General features: G+C 44.1%; 1 protein-coding gene and 1 pseudogene across 1 annotated transcript in view; both read left to right on the forward strand.

The window, feature by feature from the left end:
* LOC123069732 (mitogen-activated protein kinase 10) overlaps positions 1-2,535 on the forward strand; it is a 4,525-nt gene extending 1,990 nt beyond the window's left edge. The window contains exons 3-8 of the mRNA XM_044492668.1: positions 745-872; positions 962-1,021; positions 1,604-1,753; positions 1,852-2,007; positions 2,132-2,343; positions 2,433-2,535. Of these exons, the coding sequence (XP_044348603.1) occupies positions 745-872; positions 962-1,021; positions 1,604-1,753; positions 1,852-2,007; positions 2,132-2,343; positions 2,433-2,535 (809 nt within the window). The remainder of the gene's footprint in view (positions 1-744; positions 873-961; positions 1,022-1,603; positions 1,754-1,851; positions 2,008-2,131; positions 2,344-2,432) is intronic.
* Positions 2,536-6,582: 4,047 nt separating this feature from the next.
* On the forward strand, positions 6,583-27,949 carry LOC123069728 (DNA-directed RNA polymerase V subunit 1-like; annotated as a pseudogene).
* Positions 27,950-27,978: the final 29 nt, after the last annotated feature.

Below are 27,978 nucleotides of genomic sequence, written 5' to 3' on the forward strand. Positions count from 1 at the left end.
CTTCATTATTAAAAAGTCCAATGATGGGTCAGTTATGGTTTCCTCAGTGTGCAGAACTAGATAATATACACTGCGGTTTAGTCAACAGATCCTCAGTAACAGTTGATACTTTAAGTACCAAAATGTGACTTGCTTCGAGTGTAGTCAACCAAGTTAACAACAGGGTTTATCATTTGATATTAAATCCTGTGTATCATCATCTCTCAATCTACAGTTGCATCTTTCTCCGTTTGCTTTGTGCTACAGAGACATCTTTAAGATACGTATCATCCCTTATCAACAATTCTTAAAATATGACCATATTACATCTATTCAGATATTAGCCTACATTCTCTGAATTCCTCAAAGTGTTTTTTTTCCTTTGAGGCCATAGATCATCCCGTAGCTAAAATAACGACAATAATTATTAAACGGAGGGAGTAGCAGTCAAGATAAGTACCAGTCCATATCTGATTCAACCTTTGTTCACCTCTTGAAATGAAATATTTTGGTGTTTTGTTCATTATTTATCCCTTTATATCGTAGGCACTCTAGCCAAGACTCTGTAATTTGATTGCTCGTTGGAAATCTTTTCCACTTAATTGCCATCACAAAGCTTGTCATGGTATTGAATTGATACTACCAGAAATTGCACCCCCAATGTTTCTCTTTAGTGATATACTGTAGAAAACGTTACTTGATTGCGTATTCTATTTTTATCACCACTTTATTTTTTTTGCTGATAAGGATTTCATATGACTGCAGCTAGTGTTTACCATCGTGACCTGAAGCCCAAGAATATTTTGGCAAATTCTAACTGCAAATTGAAGATATGTGATTTTGGACTAGCACGAGTTGCATTCAACGACACCCCAACAACTGTCTTCTGGACGGTATGTTAGTACAAACTCAATTTATGTTTTTTATAGCAGATTTTTTATGAAGTATCATAATTTATAGATATTATGCATAATCCTTGCAGGATTATGTCGCAACAAGATGGTATAGAGCTCCAGAGCTCTGCGGATCCTTCTTCACAAAGGTGAGGTTTAGAGTTCATGGCTTTGTGCTTATTAAAAAATGAAGAAAAGAACTAGGTTCTTAATCTGTTGACAGGCTTATAGTGTAAGAAAGAACATGCTTACAATTGTTCTAGCATGAGTTGATTGAACTGTGAGCTGTAACATGCAAATGGTTTATGATTTATGGTTCTGTATCATTGTCTTTGCTTTCATCTTCTCTTATGATAGGTTTTCTGGTGAAAATTAAAATGCACTATGTACCTGTTCATCCTATGTTTTATTGTTTTGCCTTTTTTGTCAAAGTCGTAAATAGCCTATGCTTTATTGTTATGGTTTCTCCATCTATCATAGATTAGATCTGTTCATTGTCATTTCTATCCTTTTGTATCTTGTGACCTAATTTCATTCATGAATTGATCTTAACACTTGTTCATCCTATGTTCTACACGAATACTCGATCACTTTCCTCTTGAATAGTAACTTTGACTTACACGTGAACTTCTCTTACATTCGAGAACAGTAAAAGCATCTTTAGTAGTTTTCAGGATTTTGACAGATGCATGTTCTTAATCTATTTTTGGCTTTTGTTTACCAAAATGCAGTATACACCTGCCATTGACATCTGGAGCATTGGGTGTATTTTTGCTGAGGTGCTGACAGGAAAGCCTTTGTTTCCTGGTAAAAATGTTGTCCATCAGTTAGACTTGATGACTGATCTTCTAGGCACACCTTCAATGGATACAATTTCTCGGGTACGACACTAAATTCAGGAGGAGACTATATATTTAGTTTGTCTGGTAAATGTATTCGTTGAGCCAAATATTTGACTATTGTTTTTGTTCCTTCCCAGGTCCGAAACGAGAAAGCAAGAAGGTACTTGAGCAGTATGAGAAAGAAAGACCCGGTCCCATTTTCTCAGAAGTTTCCTAATGCAGATCCTTTGGGAGTAAAACTCTTGGAGAAGCTATTAGCCTTTGATCCAAAAGACCGTCCAACTGCGGAAGAGGTAGTCTTATGGTGTTATTTTGTCTTTCTGATGCCTTGGTTTCTTCTCTCTGTTTGCAGCATTAGTTTGTTATCTTTGTATGGACTAAGGTGTAATGTTTCCTTCAATGTTTGTATTTTGTCAGGCATTGACTGATCCATACTTTAGAGGCCTTTCCAAGCCAGAGAGAGAACCATCCTGTCAGCCAATCAGAAAAATGGAGTTTGACTTTGAGCACAGCAGAGTGTCAAAGGATGATATAAGGGAGCTGATATTCCAGGAGATATTGGAATATCATCCGCAATTACTGAAGAGCTACGTAGATGGCACAGAGAGGACAACCTTTCTCTACCCAAGGTTTTAGTTTTTCTATGTTTCTATTCCCTCATTTCTGTTTGCTGTGTCAACTCTTACTGACAGCAATATTTCTTGGTTATGTTTGTCAGTGCTGTCGATCATTTTAAGAAGCAGTTCTCTCATCTCGAAGAAAGCGATGGTAGTGGCCCTGTAGTCCCAGCAGATAGAAAACACGCATCTCTTCCTAGGTAATGTTGCATCGTACTCTTGTCTTGTGTTCATTTCTTTTCCTTCCATATCACTGGCACGTAATCAAACCACTTGCTAATGGCGCACTTTGAAGTGCACTGCTCCTTTGCTTCATATTAAGATGGGCTGAGTTTCAAATAATGGGATAATTATCATGTTATGAACTTGGTATGAGTTGATTATCTGGATAGTGAACCGGGCTATATAAACTTGAGAGTGAAGTGAAGTGACAGGAGTTCAAAGATCTACTACTGTAATCTATTTTAAACTTGAGAGTGAAGTTAGTGGGAAATTAATACCCGGTTTTCTCAACGGAGTTGGGGTTACAATTGATATATGTAGGTTATCAGATCTGATTGTTAGGTCCTGTGCGATACTTTATCATCACTTTGTTAGTCGAGGTTCTGTTCGAAATGTAAGTGAGGGCTTAATCAGTATGTGTTCAGAATGTTGATACTCGAGACCCATTTCATAATTTGGTTGCTTTTTTGCCACTCAGTTAGCACACCTGTATGCCTTTCATCATTATATGTTTTATATTAGTACGGTAAGCCTGCGTTATTGCTGATAAGCATCTTTGTTTTTGCAGGTCCACTATTGTTCACTCGGCTCCAATTTCCGCGAAGGACACTCGGCCGCTCTTTGGCAAGCCTTGCAGCAAAACTTCCTCGGAGACAGGGAGGTATGCTGGGAACGGTCGCGGTGCTTCTCAGGCTTCACATGCGGCACAAGCAGGTGCGTCTGCGTTCATTCTGCTATACATATTTTGTCGGCATTCACTCGGAACTTAATGTCAGACTTGCTTATTTTGCAGTGGTTTCACGGAGAGCTGCTGGTTCAGCGTTACCTTATGACGCGGCAAGCAGGCCGACGATTAGCCCAGGATGCCCTCCTCAGCAGCAGATCCCACAAATGTATGGGCAATATCAGCATCAAGCACCTGCTGGTGCTGGGATACCACAGGCCATGGGGGGCTATGCCTGTGGTGGGTACACCAAAGGCACAGCGCCGAATGCTGCTGCTGCTCCAGCCATGAGAGCACCCCCCTACCGCCACCTTCCGGCGGGGCAGAAGAACGGTCCGCTGGACAGACTGGCGGTGGAGACCACCGACATATACACGCGGTCGCTCAACGGCATCGTTGCCGCCGCCGCAGCATCGGCTGGCACTGCCAGCGCCCACAGGAAGGTTGGCGCCGTCCCGTTTGGCATGCCGACGACTTACTAGCGTCTGAGAAGATGGCAGCGGCGCGTCTCTAGACACTTCGGCCGGAACCGTAGCAACCGGAGGGAGGCATTGGCCTGAAATAAGTTGGCGGATGAGGATCGTCTGACAACGACGAAGGCATACAGAGATAGTAGGTCTGAAATCCTGTTCCATGTCGTCTCTAGGCTACACACAAAAAGACGGAGGGTGGACCGTGGACGGGTGTGGCCAGACGAGCTGTTTATTTAGGTGGAAATGAAAATTAATTAGCCGGTTAGCGGCCGGCTGGAGACAGGCCAACTCAACACAGAAATGAAGTCTGTACTGTGCTACTGCTACTATCCAACAGACTGATTAATTAATTAAAGGGATGATGGTCCATTGATCATCATCATATGATTCATTTGCTCGAAAAAATAGTGCCCTTAAACTGAAACTGCAATGCCCTTGACTTTCTCCATCTACAATATTCATGTCAAAATAAATTTGCTTTGGGCCCCTTGACTTCCTCCATCTAAAATATTCATGTCAAAATTGTAATCTACTACTCCCTCCGTTCACTTTTGTAAGTCATTTCAGACAATTAAAAATAGGCTACTTTGCACGCTGTCTGAAATTCTTCAGCGCCTTATAAAAATGAACAGAGGGAGTAACTCCGTTCCTAAAATATAAGATGTTTTGGCAGTTTAAAATGAACCAACACACGTCTTATATTTAGAAACAGTATCACATACATAGCCAATATCACTATCTCAAATTGCATTGACAGTAGCAACAGCAACTACAGAGATCAAAATTTCACCATTTTCATAAAAAATACCCACTGTTAGCACATTAAGCAACTACATCCATTCACCATTAGCACATCAATCCAAATACGTCCATTCACTATTAGCCCATTTGCATACATAGACATCCGTCAATAATTAGCCATCCAAGCCTTCATATGCATCAATCGAGTAACAGAGAAGAGGAGAACAGAGGAGACAGAGAGATGGGGAGGGAGAGCAGCTCATAAGTGACCAGCGAGCGGGGTGGGACGGTGCGGCCTCGGGCGATGTCGACCGGCGGCGAGGGTAGGGTTAGCCCGGATAATTTGTATAGTTTTGTTTTTGTTTTCTGGTTTCTAGATCTTCAATGTACCAGTTACATATTACATAGTTCCACAAATAACATATGTGCAATTCTAATGTCATGCCAAGCGGCCAGCTTGGTAGGCTACCAACAAGAAATTGAAAAACTCTAATGTCATGGATGCGCATCTGACATTGTTTGCACATTCTTAGGATTAAGAATGCAGAAATTCAACAAGTTATGAGATCTCAGGCTTGTAAAGTTGTAATATCTGGTTCTTTTGTTTTGGGATTCATATGTTCGTGGATCCCATTTGTACAGAAAAATATAGGGTGCATGGTGCATCAACGCGATGGTCAGGAGTGGTGTGGTGTACTCCTCTGACCAGGGTCAGAGCCAGGATTGGGCCAAGCCCCGGGCTTACTACAGTGCCGCTAAAGTGCCCGAGATGCTACATCGAACGAAGTACTTACTTCATGCCTCAGGCCCAGGCCCCCTCGGCTTGGGTCTTGGATCCGCCACTGCCTCTGACCATCACTCTCATGAGTATATATGTCATGTTCCGGATGCGAATTATTTGAGCTCGTGCTCATATGAGTTCGATTGAACAGTAAAATCCAAAAAAAAAATAAAAATCTGAATTCTATTTGTAGCAACAGTGACAAATGTTCTTAGTGCTTGCAATTGCAAAGTTTCATCATGGGCTAACATTCATGGAAATCCTGGCAAGCATTCGGAACATTTGTCCATGATTTGCTAAAAAAATCAGAATTCTTTTTTGAATGTTTATTCATTTTTTTGATTTTACTGTTCATACAGAGTTCATTTTGGGGCCGTGTTCCTTCTTTTTTTAAGACCCTTCTCAACCCTGCAAAAAGAAAATGATCAAGAGGAATAAGAACTAGGCGTCACCTTAATTAATTTATTTGTTTTATCTGAGTCGTCCAAATACTTTTTCCTGATATATGAAAAAAAAAATCGCCACACCCATCTCTGTCATGCATCTCAACATGGAAAACGTGACAGGAGAGAAAGAGAGAATTAACCTCTCTTTTTTTCATTTCGTTCACTGGGTAAAGATCGATCAAGCGTGCATGCACATGTCATTCCCAACGTACGTACGTACGTGTTGGGTGCACTACCTTACTTGCGGTTAATATCAGCGGAGTTCGATCTCTCCCGGTGAGTGACAAACACCACTAGCTCAGCGCAGCTCCCTCGCTCTCACTCTCACCCAACTTTCTTCCCGCCGGCCAGCCGCGCGCTTCATCACATCCATCCATCCATATATCCATCCATCGGTCCCCGAGCACTGTGGCGGCGCCAGCCATGGAGACCGGCGACGACCCTGCATTCGTCGCGGAGGACACCGTCACCTGCATCAGGCTCGCCGTCGCCTCCAACGTGGAGATGGTAATCACTCTGCCCAGCTTCATTCCAACAACCATGCCATGCAGTGGCGAATCTTGCACAAAATTGAAGGGTAGGCTCAAAACATCAAGTTTCTAAGTCTACCGAGCAAATTCATTGCAGTTTACATGTTAAACACCTCAGTATAATTCTCAAGTTGCATGTTTAGCTGAAATATGATTTTTGGAGGGTAGGCATCAGCCTATTGAAGCCCCCCTAGTGGAATCGCCACTGATGCCATGGCGTCTTCATCTCCTCCTCCTCCTTGTTCTTCATCTTGCACTGCCTACACAAGGACACAAAGAAAGCAATCATCAAATTAATTAACAACATTAATCAACGATTGCATTGCAGGTGAGGGCGCAGCCGATGAACGAGGAGTTCCCGGTGACGCACCCGAGCCAGCTGGCCGCAAACCGGGCGCTGGGCCTGCCGTTGCAGCTCGGCTGCTGCGACTCCTGCGGCGCAACGGACCTCGCCAAATGCGAAGGTAATTGATTGATTTTTCTTCAACAGTGTCTCTTCGGTTAAGTGATGAATATAGACAGTAGTGGCACTACGGACATGCAGCTAAAACTTTTTTGGTCAGCTAGCTAGTTCAGTCAGTGTGTGATAATCCTGCAAAACATGGTTCAGTCAGTTAGTCAGTGTGTGATAATCCTGCCAAACATGGTTCAGTCAGTTAGTCAGTGTGTGTGAACTGAATTTGGGACAATTTTTCAGGCTCCTGAAACTAGACAGAAACCAAACTGAACGGTATTCAAACAAGTTCAATTTATCGCAAAATAACTAGTTACCTAGGTAGCTGGATATGATATGGTCACAGCTGAGCTGAGTACTCACTTGAGTGTTATACATTTTTGGTAAAAACAATTCTGCAGCAGCATTTATCTCAACTGAGAGATGCCTCGTGTTCCTGAGCTTTGTGTGATACTCAAAAAACTTGGCTGCAACAATAGCTTCTCTTTCCACCTGGAAAATGTTCAGCCAAGTCAGTTTACTGAACATAGCATAACTAGACCTTGGCTAGATCACTTTATAGGAACATACGATTCTGAATCAGAGACAGTACCCATATGTGTGCATGCTGCATCTTCATTTTTTTCTTCTGGCAAACTCATCTTCTCATGGCTGGCTCAAGGTCATTTCGGGTTCATCAAGCTGCCCGTGTCCGTCTACCATCCGAGCCATATTGCCGAGCTGACCAAGATACTCAACATGATCTGCGTCAGCTGCCTCCAGTTCAAGAACTGCAAGGTACTACATGCAGAAACTAAACCCTGCCCAGCCCAGGAGTACTTTGATCGGTGATGTTTAGATGCCAGTATTAATACAGAGTTTCTCAATTTCGCAACAGAAGCGGAAAAGCAAGGGAAAGGAGAGCGACTTCACCTCATGTTCATACTGTCAGGTAATTAAGTGGTAACTGATGAAGAAGACCAGACTGTTAAAGTCTCCTTTAAGATCGCATTAGTAGGGCCTGATTGGTCTTCATAATATGAACTTACATATGTTGTCTACTCTAATTCCCTGAAAGGATCCCAAGGTAGGCGAATCGACTGATAGATACATCAATAAATGAAACGGTGATGGTGCTTCTTCTTCCCCAAAAATTGCTACAGCAGAGATGGCATTAGCCGGAAGATGATGAGCTGAAATATGCAAGTGAACCTAGCATAACATGTATTTTGCCAGAAAGTTTTCCGCTCCAACTTGAAAACAACAGGTGTAGAGTTTAAAATGAATGCATCACCACCTACAGTATCAATTATCTCAAAAGGAAGCAGATGTCATGCTTTGTTTAACACGCATAGTTCAGTAGCCAATTAAATTAAGACTATTGTCTGTCATGCTTTGCTTAACACACATAGTACAGTATCCTACACATTTGTTATCACTAAATTCCACCACATTACCCAAACCCTCAAACAGTACAAATATCCGCTCAAATTAAGACTATTAGTTAAGTTATTAGTAGCTTACAGTCAAAGTTATTAGTGGCTGGCTGGTGTTAGTTCCTAGTTGTAGGTTTATTAGTATCTTAGTTAAGTTATTAGTAGCTTACAGTCAAAGTTATTAGTGGCTGGCTGGTGTTAGTTCCTAGTTGTAGGTTTATTAGTATCTTAGTTAAGTTATTAGTAGCTTACAGTCAAAGTTATTAGTGGCTGGCTGGTGTTAGTTCCTAGTTGTAGGTTTCTGAGGAGCATGCCATGTGTACAGTACAAGCACCAATTAATTATGTTTTGCCATGGTTTATTATTTTAATTGGACTATTGTTTCTCTTAATCCCTCTATCTAACTAACCAGCCACTATTATTTCTTTTGCCAAATTCTGCAATCCTCTCTTTCTAGGATCTCCCACCGCTACATGTTGCAAAAGTCGAGAAACCCAATGGAGCCCTTACCTTGGAACTGAGAGTGCCATCCAGGAAAGAACTGGAAGAGGGATTTTGGAGCTTCCTCGATCAGTTTGTTCACACAAAGGGCAGATCTCACTGCCGCCGTTTATTCACAGAAGAGGTACTAGCTAGTACTAGACAGAGAATTGTTCCCCTCGTAGCAAAATCCTCAGAACTTTGTTGCTGTACTTTGCATTAGAAATGGTCACAGTGAGACAAATCAATAAATACTTCAAGAATTAATGAATAGGAACTACTAGGAGATACTCACATTTTGTTCCTCTGTTTCTTAGGTTCGGAAAATAATGGAGAAGATTCAAATAACTGTATGTTGATAACGTGTCTTCATGTATATATCTTTTGAAGGGCCCTCAACTCAAGATGTCACCTTCACAAGTCAGCCTGCAACAAAACAATGGCAGCAGAAGATGAAGTCGCTCTGTATCAGCAAGAGGTCAAGATTTTCATGCCGTGGTGTGATCACGGGTGACACATACATTCCCATGAATGTGGTAGGAGTGCCTGACGAAGTAGCAAGACAGATGTCGGTACAAGTGCATGTGACAGAGTACAACATTGCTCAGCTGCAAGGCATGCTGGATAGAGGTCTTTGTCTGACACATGAAGATGCTAATTCCATCACGCACTCCTTGGATGTGGGGAAAGCAAATAAGAAACGCATCATGCTGAAGGTTGGTGAAACGGTCAACCGCAGAATTCTAGATGGAGATACTGTATTTATCAATAGGCCACCAAGCACCGACAAGCACTCAGTCCAAGGAATGTATGCCCATGTTCATAGTGATCACACCATCAAGATCAACCCACTCATATGTGGACCACTTGGAGCTGATTTCGATGGTGATTGTGTCCACATATTCTTCCCAAGGTCAGTGTCAGCAAGGGCTGAAGCTACAGAGCTCTTCACGGTGGAGAAGCAGCTGGTGAGCTCTCACAGTGCTAAACTGAACTTTCAACTTATAAATGCAATGTTCACGGGAGGGTTGATTCCCAAGAAGCAACTATCAGGTGGACCAAAGTGGACTTTTGCTCAGATTCTAGAAACATTACTGCCAGAGGAGAACAGAATGTTAGTCAGAGACTTGGTTACTGGCACAATCACCATCTCATCAGTTTTGTCAACGATGAGTCCAAAGGAGGCCGTAGAATTTCTGAATCTTCTGCAGCCCCTGCTGATGGAATCATTATCTATTGATGGCTTCAGTATAAATCTGAGAGACTTCACTGTCGAAAATTCAATACCAGAGATGATTCAGCATAAGGCACTTAATCTTGACAAGTTACGGAAACCAATTGTGGACTTCATCGCTTCTTCTTCTGATATTCGTTTGTTGGTTGATCAAAAGAGTGACTCTGCCATGAACAAAGTAGTGGAGCAGATTGGTTTCTTGGGAACTCAGCTGCAGTGCAACGGAAGATTATACTCTAGCAGCTTAGTGGAGGATTGCCTATCCAAGTCACTGAGCAAATGTGGCAGCAGCAGCAACGGTGGCCATCCTTTGGAGGCACATGGTTTTATCAGAAGCTCATTTTACAAGGGACTGAACCCATATGAGGACCTACTCCATTCGATATCTGCAAGGGAGAAGATAATACACGCATCTAAAGGACTAATGGAGCCGGGCACTCTCTTCAAGGACATGATTGCAATGCTCCGAGATGTTGTAGCATGCTATGATGGAACCATAAGAAACTCGTGTGGAAATTCAGTTGCTGAGTTTGACTCGACAGAATCATCGAGTTATGTGACACCAGGAGATCCTGTTGGTATCTTGGCAGCCACTGCAGTTGCAAATGCTGCATACAAGGTGGTGTTAGATCCAAATCAGAACAACATGACCTCCTGGGACTCGATGAAGGTAAGAGGCTCAATTGAACAGTTCCATCTAAGACTCCAGTTCACATGTTTTGACTCCTGATCTTTGAATTTACAGGAAGTGCTACTTACAAGAGCTAGCTCTCGAAATGAAAATGACCAAAAAATAATCTTGTATCTGAGTAAATGCTCTTGTGGGAATAATTTTTGCACGGAAAGAGCATCACTAGCAGTTCAAGCCTGCTTAAAGAGGACCAAAGTAGAAGACTGTGCTACTGAGTTCTCAGTCCAGTATGTAGCATTCATAAGTAACTACTCCCTCTGTAAACTAATATAAGAGCGTTTAGATCATTAAAGTAGTAATCTAAACACTCTTATATTAGTTTACGGAGGGAGTACTTCTTACACATTTCAGCGTATATGGTGCTAGGCTCAGAATCATTGTCTTGTTTCAGGTATCAACACCAAAATATGGAAGCAACACATTGTCTTGTTGGCCATATTCACCTTGACAAGGTATTTTCTCCTACTTCTCAAATATTATCGTTGTTTCAGCAATATCATCAAGATTTTATGTTGAAGAAATAATTATGTGCCCGTATAGAAGCAACTGGATGAAATGAACATAAGTATGGAAGATATTCTTCAGAAATGCCAGGAAGCTATTTGTGAACGCCGAAAGAAAAAGGGGCAAGTGTATCAAGTTCTGAAGAGAATTGTACTGAGTTCAAGGTGATTTGATCTTTTCTGGTTTTGAACCTTCAGATAGCATGGGAGACTCATATTTCAATTAGCTTAAAGAATATTCCAAAAACTATATTTGGATTTACTATTCAGATTGACTAAGATTTGATTTATTTTTCTAGTGACTTAAGTTGAATAATGTCTTTCAATGGGTATTTATGCATTAGGGACTTCCAACCATGCTATACTGAGAAAATCAAGCATGAATTTAAATAATCTATGACTTCTTAACATATACTGACATTTCTTATTTGCAGTGAATGTAAGTGCTGTGCGACTTGCGGTAAACGTCTTGCCTATCCTGGCAGACGTGTTGCGTGTTATATAGCGGGGTTGCGAGCCCAAATACGCGTACAAGTCGGTTAGGAGATTACATCTTGGAAAGGAAGAAAAGCTAGAGATAGAGAAGATAAAGATTACAAGATACTCATCTAACTAACTACTTCCAACGGTGGTGAACTCCTCCTTGTACACGTAATGCATGCGCAATATTATCATCATGTTTGACACCCTTCCTTAATCACAACTTCATTAGGTTGAGATTATGCTTGAAGTCTTCAAAACTTCTTGTAGGCAGAGCTTTGGTAAAACCATCAGCAACTTGGTCTTGAGAATGAATAAACCGAATATCCAAAAGCTTATTTGCAACTCTTTCTCGAACAAAGTGAAAATCTATTTCAATGTGCTTGGTCCTAGCATGAAAGACTGGATTTGCTGACAAATAGGTAGCACCTAGATTATCACACCACAAACATGGAGCTCTAGTGCTTTTTATACCTAGTTCCTTTAAAATTGACTGCACCCATATGATCTCTGCTGTTGCATTAGCCAATGCTTTGTATTCTGCCTCTGTACTGGATCTTGAAACTGTGGTTTGCTTTCTTGCACTCCAAGATATCAAATTTGGTCCAAAGAATACCGCAAAACCACCAGTTGAGCGTCTATCATCTAGACACCCAGCCCAGTCCGAGTCAGAAAAGGCACTGACAAGTGCAGAGGATGACTTGCTGAAGCTTAGGCCAATGTTCAACGTGTTTTTCACATATCTTACTATACGTTTTGCAGCAGTCATGTGAACAGTGGTAGGTGCATGAAGAAACTGACATACTTTATTGACAATAAAAGAAATATCTGGTCTAGTCAATGTTAAGTATTGAAGTGCACCTACCAGGCTCCTGTATTTTGTACTATTTTCTGAATTCAGAGGCTCTCCTTCAACAAGAGACAATTTTTCTGTGCTAGACAAAGGAGTAGGTGCAGACTTACAACTTTGCAAACCAGCCTTTTTTACCAAGTCTGTTGCATACTTTTCTTGAGAGAGGTGAAGACCATCCTTGTGTTGTTTGACCTCAATACCAAGAAAGTAGTGTAGATCTCCTATATCCTTTAGAGCAAACTCTGCACTTAAATCCTTCAACAATGCTGTTATTGCTTCATCAGATGAACTTGTTACAATTATATCATCAACATAAATGAGAACAAATATGGATATTCTTGACTTGTTATAGATAAATAACGAAGTGTTAGACTTTGAAGGAACAAAACCAAGTGTTTGCATCTTTTTACTGAGGCGAGAATACCATGCTCTTGGGGCCTGTTTCAGTCCATACAAGGCCTTGTCAAGTTTGCACACATGAAGCGGTGCATGTGCATTTACAAACCCAGGAGGTTGTTTCATGTAAACCTCTTCTTCCAGAACACCATGGAGGAACGCGTTCTGAACATCTAGCTGTCGTAGACTCCATCCCCTAGACACAACAATGGACAAGACAAGGCGTATGGTAGCAGCTTTAACAACTGGACTAAATGTGTCCTCATAGTCAATACCATATCTTTGTTTGAACCCCTTTGCAACGAGTCTAGCTTTGTAACGATCAATGGTTCCATCTGTTGGGGAACGTAGCATAAATTCAAAATTTTCCTACGTGTCACCAAGATCTATCTATGGAGTCATCTAGCAACGAGGGAGGAGTGGATCTACATACCCTTGTAGATCGCGCGCGGAAGCGTTCAAGAGAACGGGGTTGATGGAGTCGTACTTGTCGTGATCCAAATCACCGATGATCCTAGCGCCGAACGGACGGCGCCTCCGCGTTCAACACACGTACGGAGCAGCGACGTCTCCTCCTTCTTGATCCAGCAAGGGGAAAGGAGAGGTTGATGGAGATCCAGCAGCACGACGGCGTGGTGGTGGAAGTAGCGGGATTCCAACAGGGCTTCGCCAAGCGCTGCGGGAGGAGGGAGATGTGTCATGGGAGGGAGAGGGAGGCCCAGGGCTTCGGTGTTGCTGCCCTCCCTTCCCCCCACTATATATAGGGCCAAGGGAGAGGGGGAGGGCGCAGCCTTGCCCCTTCCTCCAAGGAAGGGTGCGGCCAAGGGGGGGAGGAGTCCATCCTCCCCATGGCACCTCGGAGGTGCCTTCCCCCTTTAGGACTCTCCTCTCCTCTTGTCCCTTTGGCGCATGGGCCTCTAGGGGCTGGTGCCCTTGGCCCATGTAGGCCAAGGCGCACCCCCTACAGCCCATGTGGCCCCCGGGGCAGGTGGCCCCACCCGGTGGACCCCTGGGACCCTTCCGGTGGTCCCGGTACAATACCGGTGACCCCGAAACTTGTCCCGATGGCCAAAATAGCACTTCCTATATATAATTCTTTACCTCCGGACCATTCCGGAACTCCTCATGACATCCGGGATCTCATCCGGGACACCAAACAACTTTCGGGTTACCGCATACTAATATCTCTATAACCCTAGCGTCACCGAACCTTAAGTGTGTAGACCCTATGGGTTCGGGAGACATGTAGACATGACCGAGATCACTCTCCGGTCAATAACCAATAGCGGGATCTGGATACCCATGTTGGCTCCCACATGTTCCATGATGATCTCATCGGATGAACCACGATGTCAAGGACTTAATCAGTCCCGTATACAATTCCCTTTATCTAGCGGTACGATACTTGCCCGAGATTCGATCGTCGGTATCCCGATACCTTGTTCAATCTCGTTACCGGCAAGTCTCTTTACTCGTTCCGTAACACATCATCCCGTGATCAACTCCTTGATCACATTGTGCACATTATGATGATGTCCTATCGAGTGGGCCCAGAGATACCTCTCCGTCACACGGAGTGACAAATCCCAGTCTCGATTCGTGCCAACCCAACAGACACTTTCGGAGATACCCGTAGTGCACCTTTATAGTCACCCAGTTACGTTGTGACGTTTGGCACACCCAAAGCACTCCTACGGTATCCGGGAGTTGCACAATCTCATGGTCTAAGGAAATGATACTTGACATTAGAAAAGCTTTAGCGAACGAACTACACGATCTTTGTGCTAGGCTTAGGATTGGGTCTTGTCCATCACATCATTCTCCTAATGATGTGATCCCGTTATCAATGACATCCAATGTCCATGGTCAGGAAACCGTAACCATCTATTGATCAACGAGCTAGTCAACTAGAGGCTTACTAGGGACATGGTGTTGTCTATGTATCCACACATGTATCTGAGTTTCCTATCAATACAATTCTAGCATGGATAATAAACGATTATCATGAACAAGGAAATATAATAATAACTAATTTATTATTGCCTCTAGGGCATATTTCCAACAGTCTCCCACTTGCACTAGAGTCAATAATCCAGTTCACATCGATATGTGATTAACACTCACAGGTCACATCGCCATGTGACCAACATCCAAAGAGTTTACTAGTGTCACTAAACTAGTTCACATCATCATGTGATTAAGACTCAATGAGTTCTGGGTTTGATCATGTTATGCTTGTGAGAGATGTTATAGTCAACGGGTCTGAATCTTTCAGATCCGTATGTACTTCGCAAATCTCTATGTCATCTTGTAGATGCAGCTACTACGCTATATTTGGAGCCATTTCAAATAACTGTTCTACTTGGAGCTATTCTAAATTGTTGCTCCATTATACATATCCGGTATCTCTATTCAGAGCTATCCGGATAGGTGTTAAGCTTGCATCGACGTAACACTTTACGTCGAACTCTTTATCACCTCCATAACCAAGAAACATATCCTTATTCCTCTAAGGATAATTTAGACCGCTATCTGGTGATCTACTCCTAGATTACCTTTGTACCCTCTTGCCAGATATGTGGCAAGGCACACATCAGGTGCGGTACTTAGCATGGCATACCGTATAGAGCCTATGACAAAAGCATAGGGGACGACATTCGTCCTTTCTCTTTCTTCTGCCGTGGTTGAGCTTTAAGTCTTAACTTCATACCTTACAACTCAGGCAAGTACTCCTTCTTTGACTGATCCATCTTGAACCCCTTCAAGATCATGTCAAGGTATGTGCTCATTTGAAACTACCATTAAGCATTTTGATCTATCCTTATAGATCTTGATGCTCAATGTTCAAGCAGCTTAATCCAGGCTTTCCATTGAAAAACACTTTCCAAATAACCCTATATGCTTTCCAGAAATTCTACATCATTTCTGATCCATAATATGTCAACAACATATACTCATCAGAAATTCTATAGTGCTCCCACTCACCTCTTTGGAAATACAAGTTTCTCATAAACTTTGTATAAACCCAAAATCTTTGATCATCTCATCAAAGCATACATTCCAACTCCGAGATGCTTACTCCAGTCCTTAGAAGGATTGCTGGAGCTTTGCATACTTATTAGCATCTTTCAGGATTGACAAAACCTTCCGGTTGTATCACATACAACCTTTCCTCAAGAAAATCGTCGAGGAAACAATGTTTTGACATCCTATCTGCAAGATTTCATAAATAATGCAGTAATCGCCAATATAATTCCAACAGACTATTAGCATCCCTACGAGTGAGAAAGTCTCATCGTAGTCAACTCCTTGAACTTGTCGGAAAACATCTTAACGACAAGTCGAGCTTTCTTAATGGTGATACTTACCATCATTGTCCGTCTTCCTTTAAAATCCATCTGTACTCAACAGCCTCACGACCATCGAGCTGTTCTGTCAAAGTCTACACTTTGTTTCCATACATGGATCCTCTCTCGGATTTTATGGCCTCGAGCCATTTATCGGAATCCGGGCCCACCATCGCTTCTCCATAGCTCGTAGGTTCATTGTTGTCTAGCAACATGACTTCCAAGACAGGATTACGTACCACTCTGAAGTAGTACGCATCCTTGTCATCCCACGAGGTTTGGTAGTGACTTGATCTGAAGTTTCATGATCACTATCATAAGCTTCCACTTCAATTGGTGTAGGTGCCACAGGAACAACTCCCTGTGCCCTGTCACACACTAGTTGAAGAGACGGTTTAATAACCTCATCAAGTCTCCACCATCCTCCCACTCAATTCTTTCGAGAGAAACTTTTCCTCGAGAAAGGACCCGATTCTAGAAACAATCCCTTATTGCTTTCGGATCTGAGACAGGAGGTATACCCAACTGTTTTGGGTGTCCTATGAAGATGCATTTATCCGCTTTGGGTTCGAGCTTATCAGCCTGAAACTTTTTCGCATAAGCGTCGCAGCCCCAAACTTTTAAGAAATGACAGCTTAGGTTTCTCTAAACCATAGTTCATATGGTGTCATCTCATCGGAATTACGTAGTGCCCTATTTAAAGTGAATGTGGTTGTCTTTAATGCCTAACCCATAAACTTTCGTGGTAATTCGATAAGAGACGTCATGGTATGCATCATATCCAATAGGGTGCAGTTATGATGTTCGGACATACCATCACACTATGGTGTTCCAGGCTGTATTAGTTGTGAAACAATTTCCACAATGTCTTAATTCTGTGCCAAACTCGTAATTCAGATATTCATCTCTATGATCATATCATAGATATTTTATCCTCTTGTCACGACGATCTTTCAACTTCACCCTGAAATTACTTGAACCTTTCAATAATTCAGACTCGTGATTCATCAAGTAAATATACTCAACATCTACTCAAATCATCTGTGAAGTAAGAACATAACGATATCCACTACATGCCTCAGCACTCATTGGATTGCACACATCAAAATGTATTACTTCCAACAAGTTGCCTTCTAGTTCCATTTTACTGAAAACGAGGCTTTTAGTCATCTTGCCCATGTGGTATGATTTGCATGTCTCGAGTGATTCAAAATCAAGTGAGTCCAAACGATCCATCTGTATAGAGTTTCTTCATGCATATCTACCAACAAACATGGTTTGCATGTCTCAATACTTTCAAAAACGAGTGAGCCCAAAGATCCATCAACATGGAGCTTCTTCATGCGTTTTATACCGATATGACTTACGTGGCAGTGCCACAAGTAGGTGGTACTATAATTACTATATTATATCTTTTGGCATGAACATGTGTATCACTACGATCGAGATTCAACAAACCATTCATTTTAGGTGTAAGACCATTGAAGGTATTATTCAAATAAACAGAGTAACCATTATTCTCCTTAAATGAATAACCGTATTGCGATAGACATAATCCAATCATGTCTATGCTCTACGCAAACACCAATCTCGATGGTAGAGGGAGCGTGCGATGTTTGATCACACAAGCTTGGAAAAACTTCCAACACGTATTGCCAGCTCACCTTTAGCTAGTCTGCAGCCTTTTATTTCGAGTTTACTAGCAACCGAACCGGTATCTAATACCCTGGTGCTACTAGGAGTACTAGTAAAGTACACATCAACACAATGTATATCCAATATACTTCTATCGACCTTGCCAGCCTTCTCATCTACCAAGTATCTAGGGTAATTCTGCTCCAGTGGTTGTTCCCCTTATTACAGAAGCACTTAGTCTCGGGTTTGGGTTCAACCTTGGGTTTCTTCACTAGAGCAGCAACTGATTTGCCGTTTCATGAAGTATCCCTTCTTGCCCTTTCCCTCCTTGAAACTAGTGGTTTCATAAACCATCAACAATTGATGCTCCTTTTTGATTTCTACTTTTGTGGTGTCAAACATCGCGAATATCTCAAGGATCATCATATATGTCCCCGATACATTATAGTTCATCACGAAGCTCTAGCAGCTTGGTGGTAATGACTTCGGAGAAACATCACTATCTCATTTGGAAGATCAACTCCCACTTGATTCAAATGATTGTTGTACTCAGACAATCTGAGCACAAGCTCAACAATTGAGCTTTTCTCCTTAGTTTGCAGGCTAAGAAAATCGTTGGAGGTCTCATACCTCTTGACGTGGGCACGAGCCTGAAATCCCAATTTCAGCCCTCGAAACATCTCATATGTTTCGCGACGTTTAAAACCCGTCTTCGGTGCCTCAACTCTAAACCGTTTAACTGAACTATCACGTAGTTATCAAAATGTGTATGTCAGATGTTCGCAACATCCACAGACAACGTTCGAGGTTCAGCACACTGAGCGGTGCATTAAGGACATAAGCCTTCTATGAAGCAATGCGGACAATCCTCAGTTTACGGACCTAGTCCGCATAATTGCTACTATCAACTTTCAACTAAATTTTCTCTAGGAACATATCTAAACAGTAGAACTGAAGCGTGAGCTACGACATAATTTGCGAAGACCTTTTGACTATGTTCAGGATAATTAAGTTCATCTTATGAACTCCCACTCAAATAGACATCCCTCTAGTCATCTAAGTGATTACATGATCCGAGTCAACTAGGCCGTGTCCGATCATCACGTGAGACGGACTAGTCATCATCGGTGAACATCTTCATGTTGATCGTATCTACCATACGACTCATGCTCGACCTTTCGGTCTCTTGTGTTCCGAGGCCATGTCTATACATGATAGGCTCGTCAAGTCAACCTAAGTGTTTCGCGTGTGTAAATCTGTCTTACACCCGTTGTATGTGAACGTTAGAATCTATCACACCCGATCATCACGTGGTGCTTCGAAACGACGAACTTTCGCAACGGTGCACAGTTAGGGGGAACACTTTCTTGAAATTTTAATGAGGGACCATCTTATTTACTCCCGTCGTTCTAAGCAAATAAGATGCATAAACATGATAAACATCACATGCAATCAAATAGTGACATGATATGGCCATCATCACTTTGCTCCTCTTGATCTCCATCTTCGGGGCTCCATGATTATCATCGTCACCGGCATGACACCATGATCTCCATCATCGTGTCTTCATGAAGTTGTCTCGTCATCTATTACTTCTACTACTACAGCTAACGGTTAGTAATAAAGTAAAGTAATTACATGGCGTTTATGTTGACACGCAGGTCATAAATAAATTAAGACAACTCCTATGGCTCCTGCCGGTTGTCATACTCATCGACATGCAAGTCGTGATTTCTATTACAAGAACATGATCAATCTCATACATCACATATATCATTCATCACATCCTTTTGGCCATATCACATCACATAGCATACCATGCAAAAACAAGTTAGACGTCCTCTAATTGTTGTTTGCATGTTTTACGTGGCTGCTATGGGTTTCTAGCAAGAACGTTTCTTACCTACGCAAAAACCACAACGTGATATGCCAATTGCTATTTACCCTTCATAAGGACCCTTTTCATCGAATCCGATCCGACTAAAGTGGGAGAGACAGACACCCGCTAGTCACCTTACGCAACTAGTGCATGTCAGTCGGTGGAACCAGTCTCACGTAAGAGTACGTGTAAGGTCGGTCCGGGCCGCTTCATCCCACGATGCCGCCGAATCAAGATAAGACTAGTAACGGCAAGATAATTGACAATATCGACGCCCACAACTACTTTGTGTTCTACTCGTGCATAGTAACTACGCAATAGACCTAGCTCATGATGCCACTGTTGGGGAACGTAGCATAAATTCAAAATTTTCCTACGTGTCACCAAGATCTATCTATGGAGTCATCTAGCAACGAGCGAGGAGTGGATCTACATACCCATGTAGATCGCACGCGGAAGCGTTCAAGAGAACGGGGTTGATGGAGTCGTACTCGTTGTGATCCAAATCACCGATGATCCTAGCGCCGAACGGACGGCGCCTCCGCGTTCAACACACGTACGGAGCAGCGACGTCTCCTCCTTCTTGATTCAGCAAGGGGAAAGGAGAGGTTGATGGAGATCCAGCAGCACGACGGTGTGGTGGTGGAAGTAGCGAGATTCCAACAGGGCTTCGCCAAGCGCTGCGGGAGGAGGGAGATGTGTCATGGGAGGGAGAGGGAGGCCCATGGCTTCGGTGTTGCTGCCCTCCCTTCCCCCCACTATATATAGGGCCAAGGGAGAGGGGGAGGGCGCAGCCTTGCCCCTTCCTCCAAGGAAGGGTGCGGCCAAGGGGGGGGAGGAGTCCATCCTCCCCAAGGCACCTCGGAGGTGCCTTCCCCCTTTAGGACTCTCCCCTCCTCTTGTCCCTTTGGTGCATGGGCCTCTAGGGGCTGGTGCCCTTGGCCCATGTAGGCCAAGGCGCACCCCCTACAGTCCATGTGGCCCCCGGGGCAGGTGGCCCCACCCGGTGGACCCCCGGGACCCTTCCGGTGGTCCAGGTACAATACCGGTGACCCCGAAACTTGTCCCGATGGCCAAAATAGCACTTCCTATATATAATTCTTTACCTCCGGACCATTTCGGAACTCCTCATGATGTCCGGGATCTCATCCGGGACACCGAACAACTTTTGGGTTACCACATACTAATATCTCTATAACCCTAGCGTCACCGAACCTTAAGTGTGTAGACCCTACGGGTTCGGGAGACATGTAGACATGACCGAGATCACTCTCCGGTCAGTAACCAACAGCGGGATCTGGATACCCATGTTGGCTCCCACATGTTCCACGATGATGTCATCGGATGAACCACGATGTCAAGGACTTAATCAATCCCGTATACAATTCCCTTTATCTAGCGGTACGATACTTGCCCGAGATTCGATCGTCGGTATCCCGATACCTTGTTCAATCTCGTTACCGGCAAGTCTCTTTACTCGTTCCGTAACACATCATCCCGTGATCAACTCCTTGATCACATTGTGCACATTATGATGATGTCCTACCGAGTGGGCCCAGAGATACCTCTCCGTCACACGGAGTGACAAATCCCAGTCTCGATTCGTGCCAACCCAACAGACACTTTCAGAGATACCCGTAGTGCACCTTTATAGTCACCCAGTTACATTGTGACATTTGGCACACCCAAAGCACTCCTACGGTATCCAGGAGTTGCACAATCTCATGGTCTAAGGAAATGATACTTGACATTAGAAAAGCTTTAGCGAACGAACTACACGATCTTTGTGCTAGGCTTAGGATTGGGTCTTGTCCATCACATCATTCTCCTAATGATGTGATCCCGTTATCAACGACATCCAATGTCCATGGTCAGGAAACCATAACCATCTATTGATCAACGAGCTAGTCAACTAGAGGCTTACTAGGGACATGGTGTTGTCTATGTATCCACACATGTATCTGAGTTTCCTATCAATACAATTCTAGCATGGATAATAAACGATTATCATGAACAAGGAAATATAATAATAACTAATTTATTATTGCCTCTAGGGCATATTTCCAACACCATCAGCTTTTCTTTTTATCCTAAAGACCCACTTACAGTCAATAAGATTTTTACCTTTTCTTGAAGGGACCAAGTGCCATGTTTTATTTTTCCTTAGTGCCATAATTTCATCATGCATTGCCTTTCTCCAATTAGCATCCCCAAGTGCTTCTTCAAGAGTGTTGGGTTCTCCTGGTTCACCTGTTGAACAAATCATCCCATGTTTTGTAATATGTTTATAATCAATAGGTTTAATTTTGCCTTGCTGTAGCCGTGTGCGACGTGGAGTAGTAGCAGGAGTCGCTACAGAGAGCCCCGGCGCAGAGGATCCCATGCGTGGATCAGACTGATCCCCCCCCCCCCCGATCCCAAGGAGGATCCGGACGCGGCTCCAGAACCGGTGGTGTCGGCAGCGTCAGGTTGGTCGGGATCTTCTGCGGTCGTCCGCTGCGACGCAAGCGGCAAACCAGCCACAGAAGATCTGGGCTGAGCCGCATCATCATTGCCTCGTGATTGCTTGGGCCCGGCCTCGTCAGGATCTGTCCCCGCCTCAGCCCGTCGAGTCGCTGCCCGCCGCTTGTAGACGACTGGTTGGGCCTCAAGCCGCGCGCGGCCCAGGCCAGCGCCAGCCTGCCATCTGCTGGACGGTGATTGGCGCGGACGAGGGGAGTCACCGCGGCCATCTGGATTCTGCCGCGTGGCTGACGTGGATGGTTCAGCGCGCCCACCTGCGGCTGTTGGGGCTGTCGCAGCAGATTCGCTGCAAGGCACCGATCCCGAGGTGGATTCGCTGCACGGCAGCTCCTGGGCAGATCCCGAGGGAGATTTGCTCCCCAGCTCAGGGCACATAAAATATGGATCCGCTGCCGTATTCTCTTCGCCATTTTCGACGATTTCTTCACGAATTTTTTCTGCATCACCACAAGACTCATAAAGGCTATTAGTAGTAGGGTTAGTCATATGATCATCACAATTATTAATGCCCCCTTGATCATAGCCAGAGAGGTGAGGTGGTAAAAGCAAGATTTCCTTGCGTAAGAGAGCTCCGACATTAGGATGTAGATTAGCGAAAGGAAATTTGGTCTCATCGAACACGACATCGCATGAGATGTAAACCCGTCCGGTGGAGATGTCAAGGCACCTGACACCTTTGTGCTGGGCACTATAGCCAAGAAACGCACATTGTTTGGACCTATACATGAGCTTGCGGCTATTGTACGGACGCAGATTTGGCCAACAGGCACATCCAAAAACACGGAGAGATGTGTAGTCTAGTTTGACATGGAGGAGGCGTTCCATAGGTGTTTCATTATTGATGACACGGCTAGGAAGCATGTTGATGATATGGACAGCTGTAAGAAACGCCTCGTCCCAAAATTTGAGGGGCATGGATGCCCCTGCTAGAAGAGCTAAACCGACCTCAACTATGTGTCTATGCTTGCGTTCGGCCGACCCGTTTTGTTGGTGAGCGTGTGGGCATGACACATGGTGGGATATGCCTATATTTTGGAAGAAGGAATTGAATTTCTCGTATTCCCCTCCCCAATCGGATTGGACAGCTATAATTTTGCTGTCAAACTTCCTTTCAACAAGTGCTTGGAAGTTTTTAAACACTTGAAACACATCGGACCTTTTTTAAGAAGATAGATCCATGAGAACTTGCTGTAGTCATCGATGAAACTCACATAGTAGGTGTGTCTACCAACAGAGGAGGGAGCAGGCCCCCACACATCAGAGAAAATCAGTTGCAAAGGCTTAGTGGAGACACTAGTAGATATGGGATATGGTAATTGATGACTTTTAGCACACTGACATGAATCACAAATAGTTTCAATATTTCGCTCACCAACAAAACGGGAGCTTATTTTTCCTAAGTAACTTTTCAACTAAAGAAAAAGAGGCATGTCCTAGACGATCGTGCCACCGTGTGGACGAAAGCTTGATAGCACCACAAGCTTGTTTATTGAATCTTCTAAACTCCGGAATCAACGGGTAGAGCCCTCGAACACATCTACCTCGATAAAGAACTTTCCTCGTGGCCTGATCCTTGATCAAAAAGAAATAAGGATGAAACTCGAGAAAAACATGATTGTCAATGGCGATTCTATGAACAAACAGAAGATTTTTGTGGGCACTAGGAACATGCAAGATTCTTTTGAGATGTATTTTGCGACTAGGGGTATTAAAAATTGAATGACCAATGTGACGAATACCCATACCTTCACCACTGGCCGTATGGATTTGATCCTTTCCATGATACTTTTCCTTCATGGTGACCTTCTCAAGCTCGTTGGTGATATGGTTTGTGGCACCACTGTCGACATACCAGTTTGTGTCGATCCCGTAGGAGCCATCAGCAGCCGCAGCCACCTTTTCTTCATCTTGTGAGGAGTCACCATCATCCTCTTCATAGCGGTCCCAACAATCCTTCGCTGTGTGACCAGGCTTGCCACAAATTTGGCAGCGAGGTAAGTCCGGACGGGATCTGTTGGAGCCGCCGCCACGACGCCCTTTTGAGTTGCCGGAGTGCCTGCCGCCACGAGCGTTGTTGGAGTAGCTGCCACTGCCGCCAGATCCGAACCTCCCCTTGCCATGAGAGGAGGTACGAGAGAGAGAGAGAGAGCCACCGCCGCGGCCTCTGGAGACGGAGTTTGCCGACGACTTGAAGCCGCCGCCGGAGCCGTTGTACTGCGCCATGCGTTGATCAAAATTACTGAGCATGGAAAAGAGTTCATCAAGTGTTACCGGAGTGGCGCGGGCGTCCAAGGCAGAGACAAGGGGCTGGTAGTCCTGGTCTAGCCCATGGATGATGTAGGACATGAGTTCATCGTCCTGGATGGGTTTGCCCGCCGCGGAGAGCTCATCGGCGAGGCCCCTCATGGCGGCGAAGTAGGTGGCCACCGATTGGTTGCCCTTCTGCGCGTTGATCAGCGCTGTACGGATGTTGTTGACGCGGCTGAGTGACTGCGACAAAAACATGCTCGCCAGCGCCACCCAGAGTTCCCTCGCCGTGGTGATCGCGGTCACCGTGACGAGCACCTCCTTTGAGAGGTTTTGGAGCAGGTATCCTAGGACATGCTGGTCCTCCCTCACCCAAAGTGGATGAAGAGGATTTGGCCCCTTGGTTTCCTTCCCAGCAGCATCTTTGGTGGTGTGGGTTTTGGCTGGCTCGGTGCCCGTGCCGTCGACGTAGTGGAAGACGCCGGCGCCCTGCAGTTGCGGCGTGATCTGTGTCCGCCATAGGATGTAGTTGGTGCGGGAGAGTTTCTCCATTACTCCACCGCTGAGCGACGACTGGGAGGAGGAGGAGGTGGAGGAAGACATGGCTGCGCACGGAGATGGGATAGCTAGGGTTTAGTGGAAGAAGATTGCTCTGTATACCATGTGCGACTTGCGGTAAACGTCTTGCCTATCCTGGCAGACGTGTTGCGTGTTATATAGCGGGGTTGCGAGCCCAAATACGCGTACAAGTCGGTTAGGAGATTACATCTTGGAAAGGAAGAAAAGCTAGAGATAGAGAAGATAAAGATTACAAGATACTCATCTAACTAACTACTTCCAACGGTGGTGAACTCCTCCTTGTACACGTAATGCATGCGCAATATTATCATCATGTTTGACAAGTGCTACCAGGATGCAGATGATGAGAAACACTTTGAGATCTCCTGTTTGCAGTTTTTCCTAACTGAAAGTGTCACCACACAAATATCTGAATCTTCTGCCTGAGTTGTCCAGTTGATGGTCAATACCATTTCTCCTATACTCTTGAACACGATCATAAAAGGTAAACCAAGAATTCACATTCATACTAGGTATCATGCATATAGAAAATCCAGATGAATATGCTGATAGCTACGACTTATGCAATTCTGCTTGCTAAAAGAGACATTCTTGCATCTTCTCCCAGGTGATCCACGAGTCCAGGAGGTGAACAAAATATGGGTTGAACCGAAAGCCACATGTTGGGTCCAACACTCCCGTACAGAACAGAAGGGTGAATTGGCGCTGGTAATCACGGTGAATAAAGCCTCAATTGGAGAGAGTGGTGATGCCTGGGGAACAGCAATGGACGCATGCATCCCTGTGATGGATCTGATCGACACTACCAGGTCTGTGCCCTACAGCATCCAACAAGTTTAGCAAGTAATTGGAATTTCATCCACCTTCGGTCGAGTCACACAGGTCTAGTAACTTCTTGCCCTTTTACCTTTCTCATGAATTCAGTAGCTTCTATTACAGCATTACTCACGTTCGGCTCTTTTTTTCCCTTTTTCCTTTCGACCATCCTTGCAGCACCTTTCAAAGGCAGTTGTAATGGTTACAAAATCATTTCTCAAAGAACACATGACAACCGTTGCAAGCAGTATGACCTGCACAGGTAAGTTGCATGGCTTCAACAACTATGGTTACAGGGCCACATTCCAGTCCCTCAAGATTCAGGCACCCTTCATGAAGGCTACACTCTCTGTAAGTCCTCAGTTTGGATTTATTTTGAACTCCCATTTTGATGGGCAAGTGTAGATGATGACTAAAAAAAATGAGAAAAACATGTTGCAGAGGCCAATGCAATGCTTCGAGGAGGGTGCCAAGAAGGTCTACTCTGATCAGCTGGATAGCATTGTGTCCACCTGCTCTTGGGGCATTCTTGCACCAATTGGGACTGGTTCAGCCTTCAAAATCCACTGGAATGATGAGAACATGGTAAAACAAACATTTTACTTGCATATGTTCTCTCATCTGTGCAGCAGGTAATTATATTCTCCCTTCTCGTATGAACCTCTTGATCTTTTACAGCCAGCGGGCAGTGGGGACCTTGGAGGGTGTGGTTTATATGAATTCCTCACAGCAGTAGAAACAACAAAAGACACTGAAGATAACATGATTGTTTCATACGGTACTTGCTTGTATGATGTTGACAAACTTCAACAAGATGAAATCAAAGAGGCTGAAGTCAATTGTTCTGGAGGAAACAACCCAATCTCTTGGTCAGACAAGCCAAAAGGAGATCTCCTGTTGCAGGATCTTCAAGGTTGGAGAGCTGAACGAGAGCATCAGACAATGACAATTGCAAATTGGCAACATGGTAGAAACATCGCCACAGGATCGAGTGGCACTAGTGAATGGAACCAGAGCTGTTCTGCCACAAAAGATAATCAGAGAAGGCGGCCTAATAGTAATTGGAGATCGGATGGAACACCCCAAGATGGTAACTTGAATTGGAACAAAGCAAATGCCACAGGCCCACATAACTTTGCCATTACATGGTCATCTCGCTCTGGTGGATGGGGCAGGACTAATAATCTTGGTCGAGGTCGAGGTGGTGGTAGAGGCGCAGTGTGGAAATCAGAGGGATCACACCGAGGGGGTGGTAACAATAGGTGGAAAGCCCAGGGAGCAAATACCACATACACACCGAACTTCCCCATGTCAGGAACATCTAACTCTGGTGGATGGAACAAGAAGACGGGCAATCTTGGCCCAGGTGTTGGCAGAGGATCAACATGGAAATCAAACAGACCACATCGGGGAGGTAGTAATAGTAGGATCTGGAAAGGACAGAAGAACATCAATATTGGACAAGGAGGGAGTTCAAACTTTACACCAGCGGAACAGGAGATACATGCACGAGTTGATCCAATCATGAAAGAAGCACATAGGATCATCCATGAATCAAGGTATAGTTTCTAGCCCAATGCAGGTCGAAAAAATGACAAGTACTGAAAACTAGCAATAATTCTTCAGGTGCTAAGCTGGCATATAGATTATAATATGAGTGTAGGGTTTAAGTTTGAATTTCACAGTCTTAAGTAACTGCAGTGATTGAAAAATGCACCTGATCTTGTACACCCCAAGTGGCTCCTTGTGTATGTTTGTATCCCTCACTCGTAGTCTATCTACTTCCATACTTTGCAGGGATGGAATCAGGCTTTCTGAAGATGACCAGATGTTCATTGTTAAAAATATTCTCACGTACCACGCAGAGAAGGAAAAGAAGATGGCAGGGCATGACAAGTACATAGTGGTCAGCAGCTTGCCTTTCTGTCTTACGATGCATCACAAGAACAAGAACCAAAACAGAAATGCCATGACAATTCTTTTCCTGCTTGCATGCAGGTTGCTAAGCACCAAAGATTCAACAATAGGTGCTTTCACGTGGGGTCCTTAGACCGGCCCGGTATAGATTTCTCCTACATGAAGTGCCTAAAGAACATGATCATGATTCAGTACCCACGCGATGCAAGTTCATTCTGCACAAAGTACTTTACTTCCAATGGTGAAGCATAGCATGTTCATTTGTTTCAAACTGTGTGTGC

The sequence above is a fragment of the Triticum aestivum genome, chromosome 1A, assembly GCF_018294505.1.
Source record: "Triticum aestivum cultivar Chinese Spring chromosome 1A, IWGSC CS RefSeq v2.1, whole genome shotgun sequence".
NCBI classification, from domain to species: Eukaryota; Viridiplantae; Streptophyta; class Magnoliopsida; order Poales; family Poaceae; genus Triticum; species Triticum aestivum.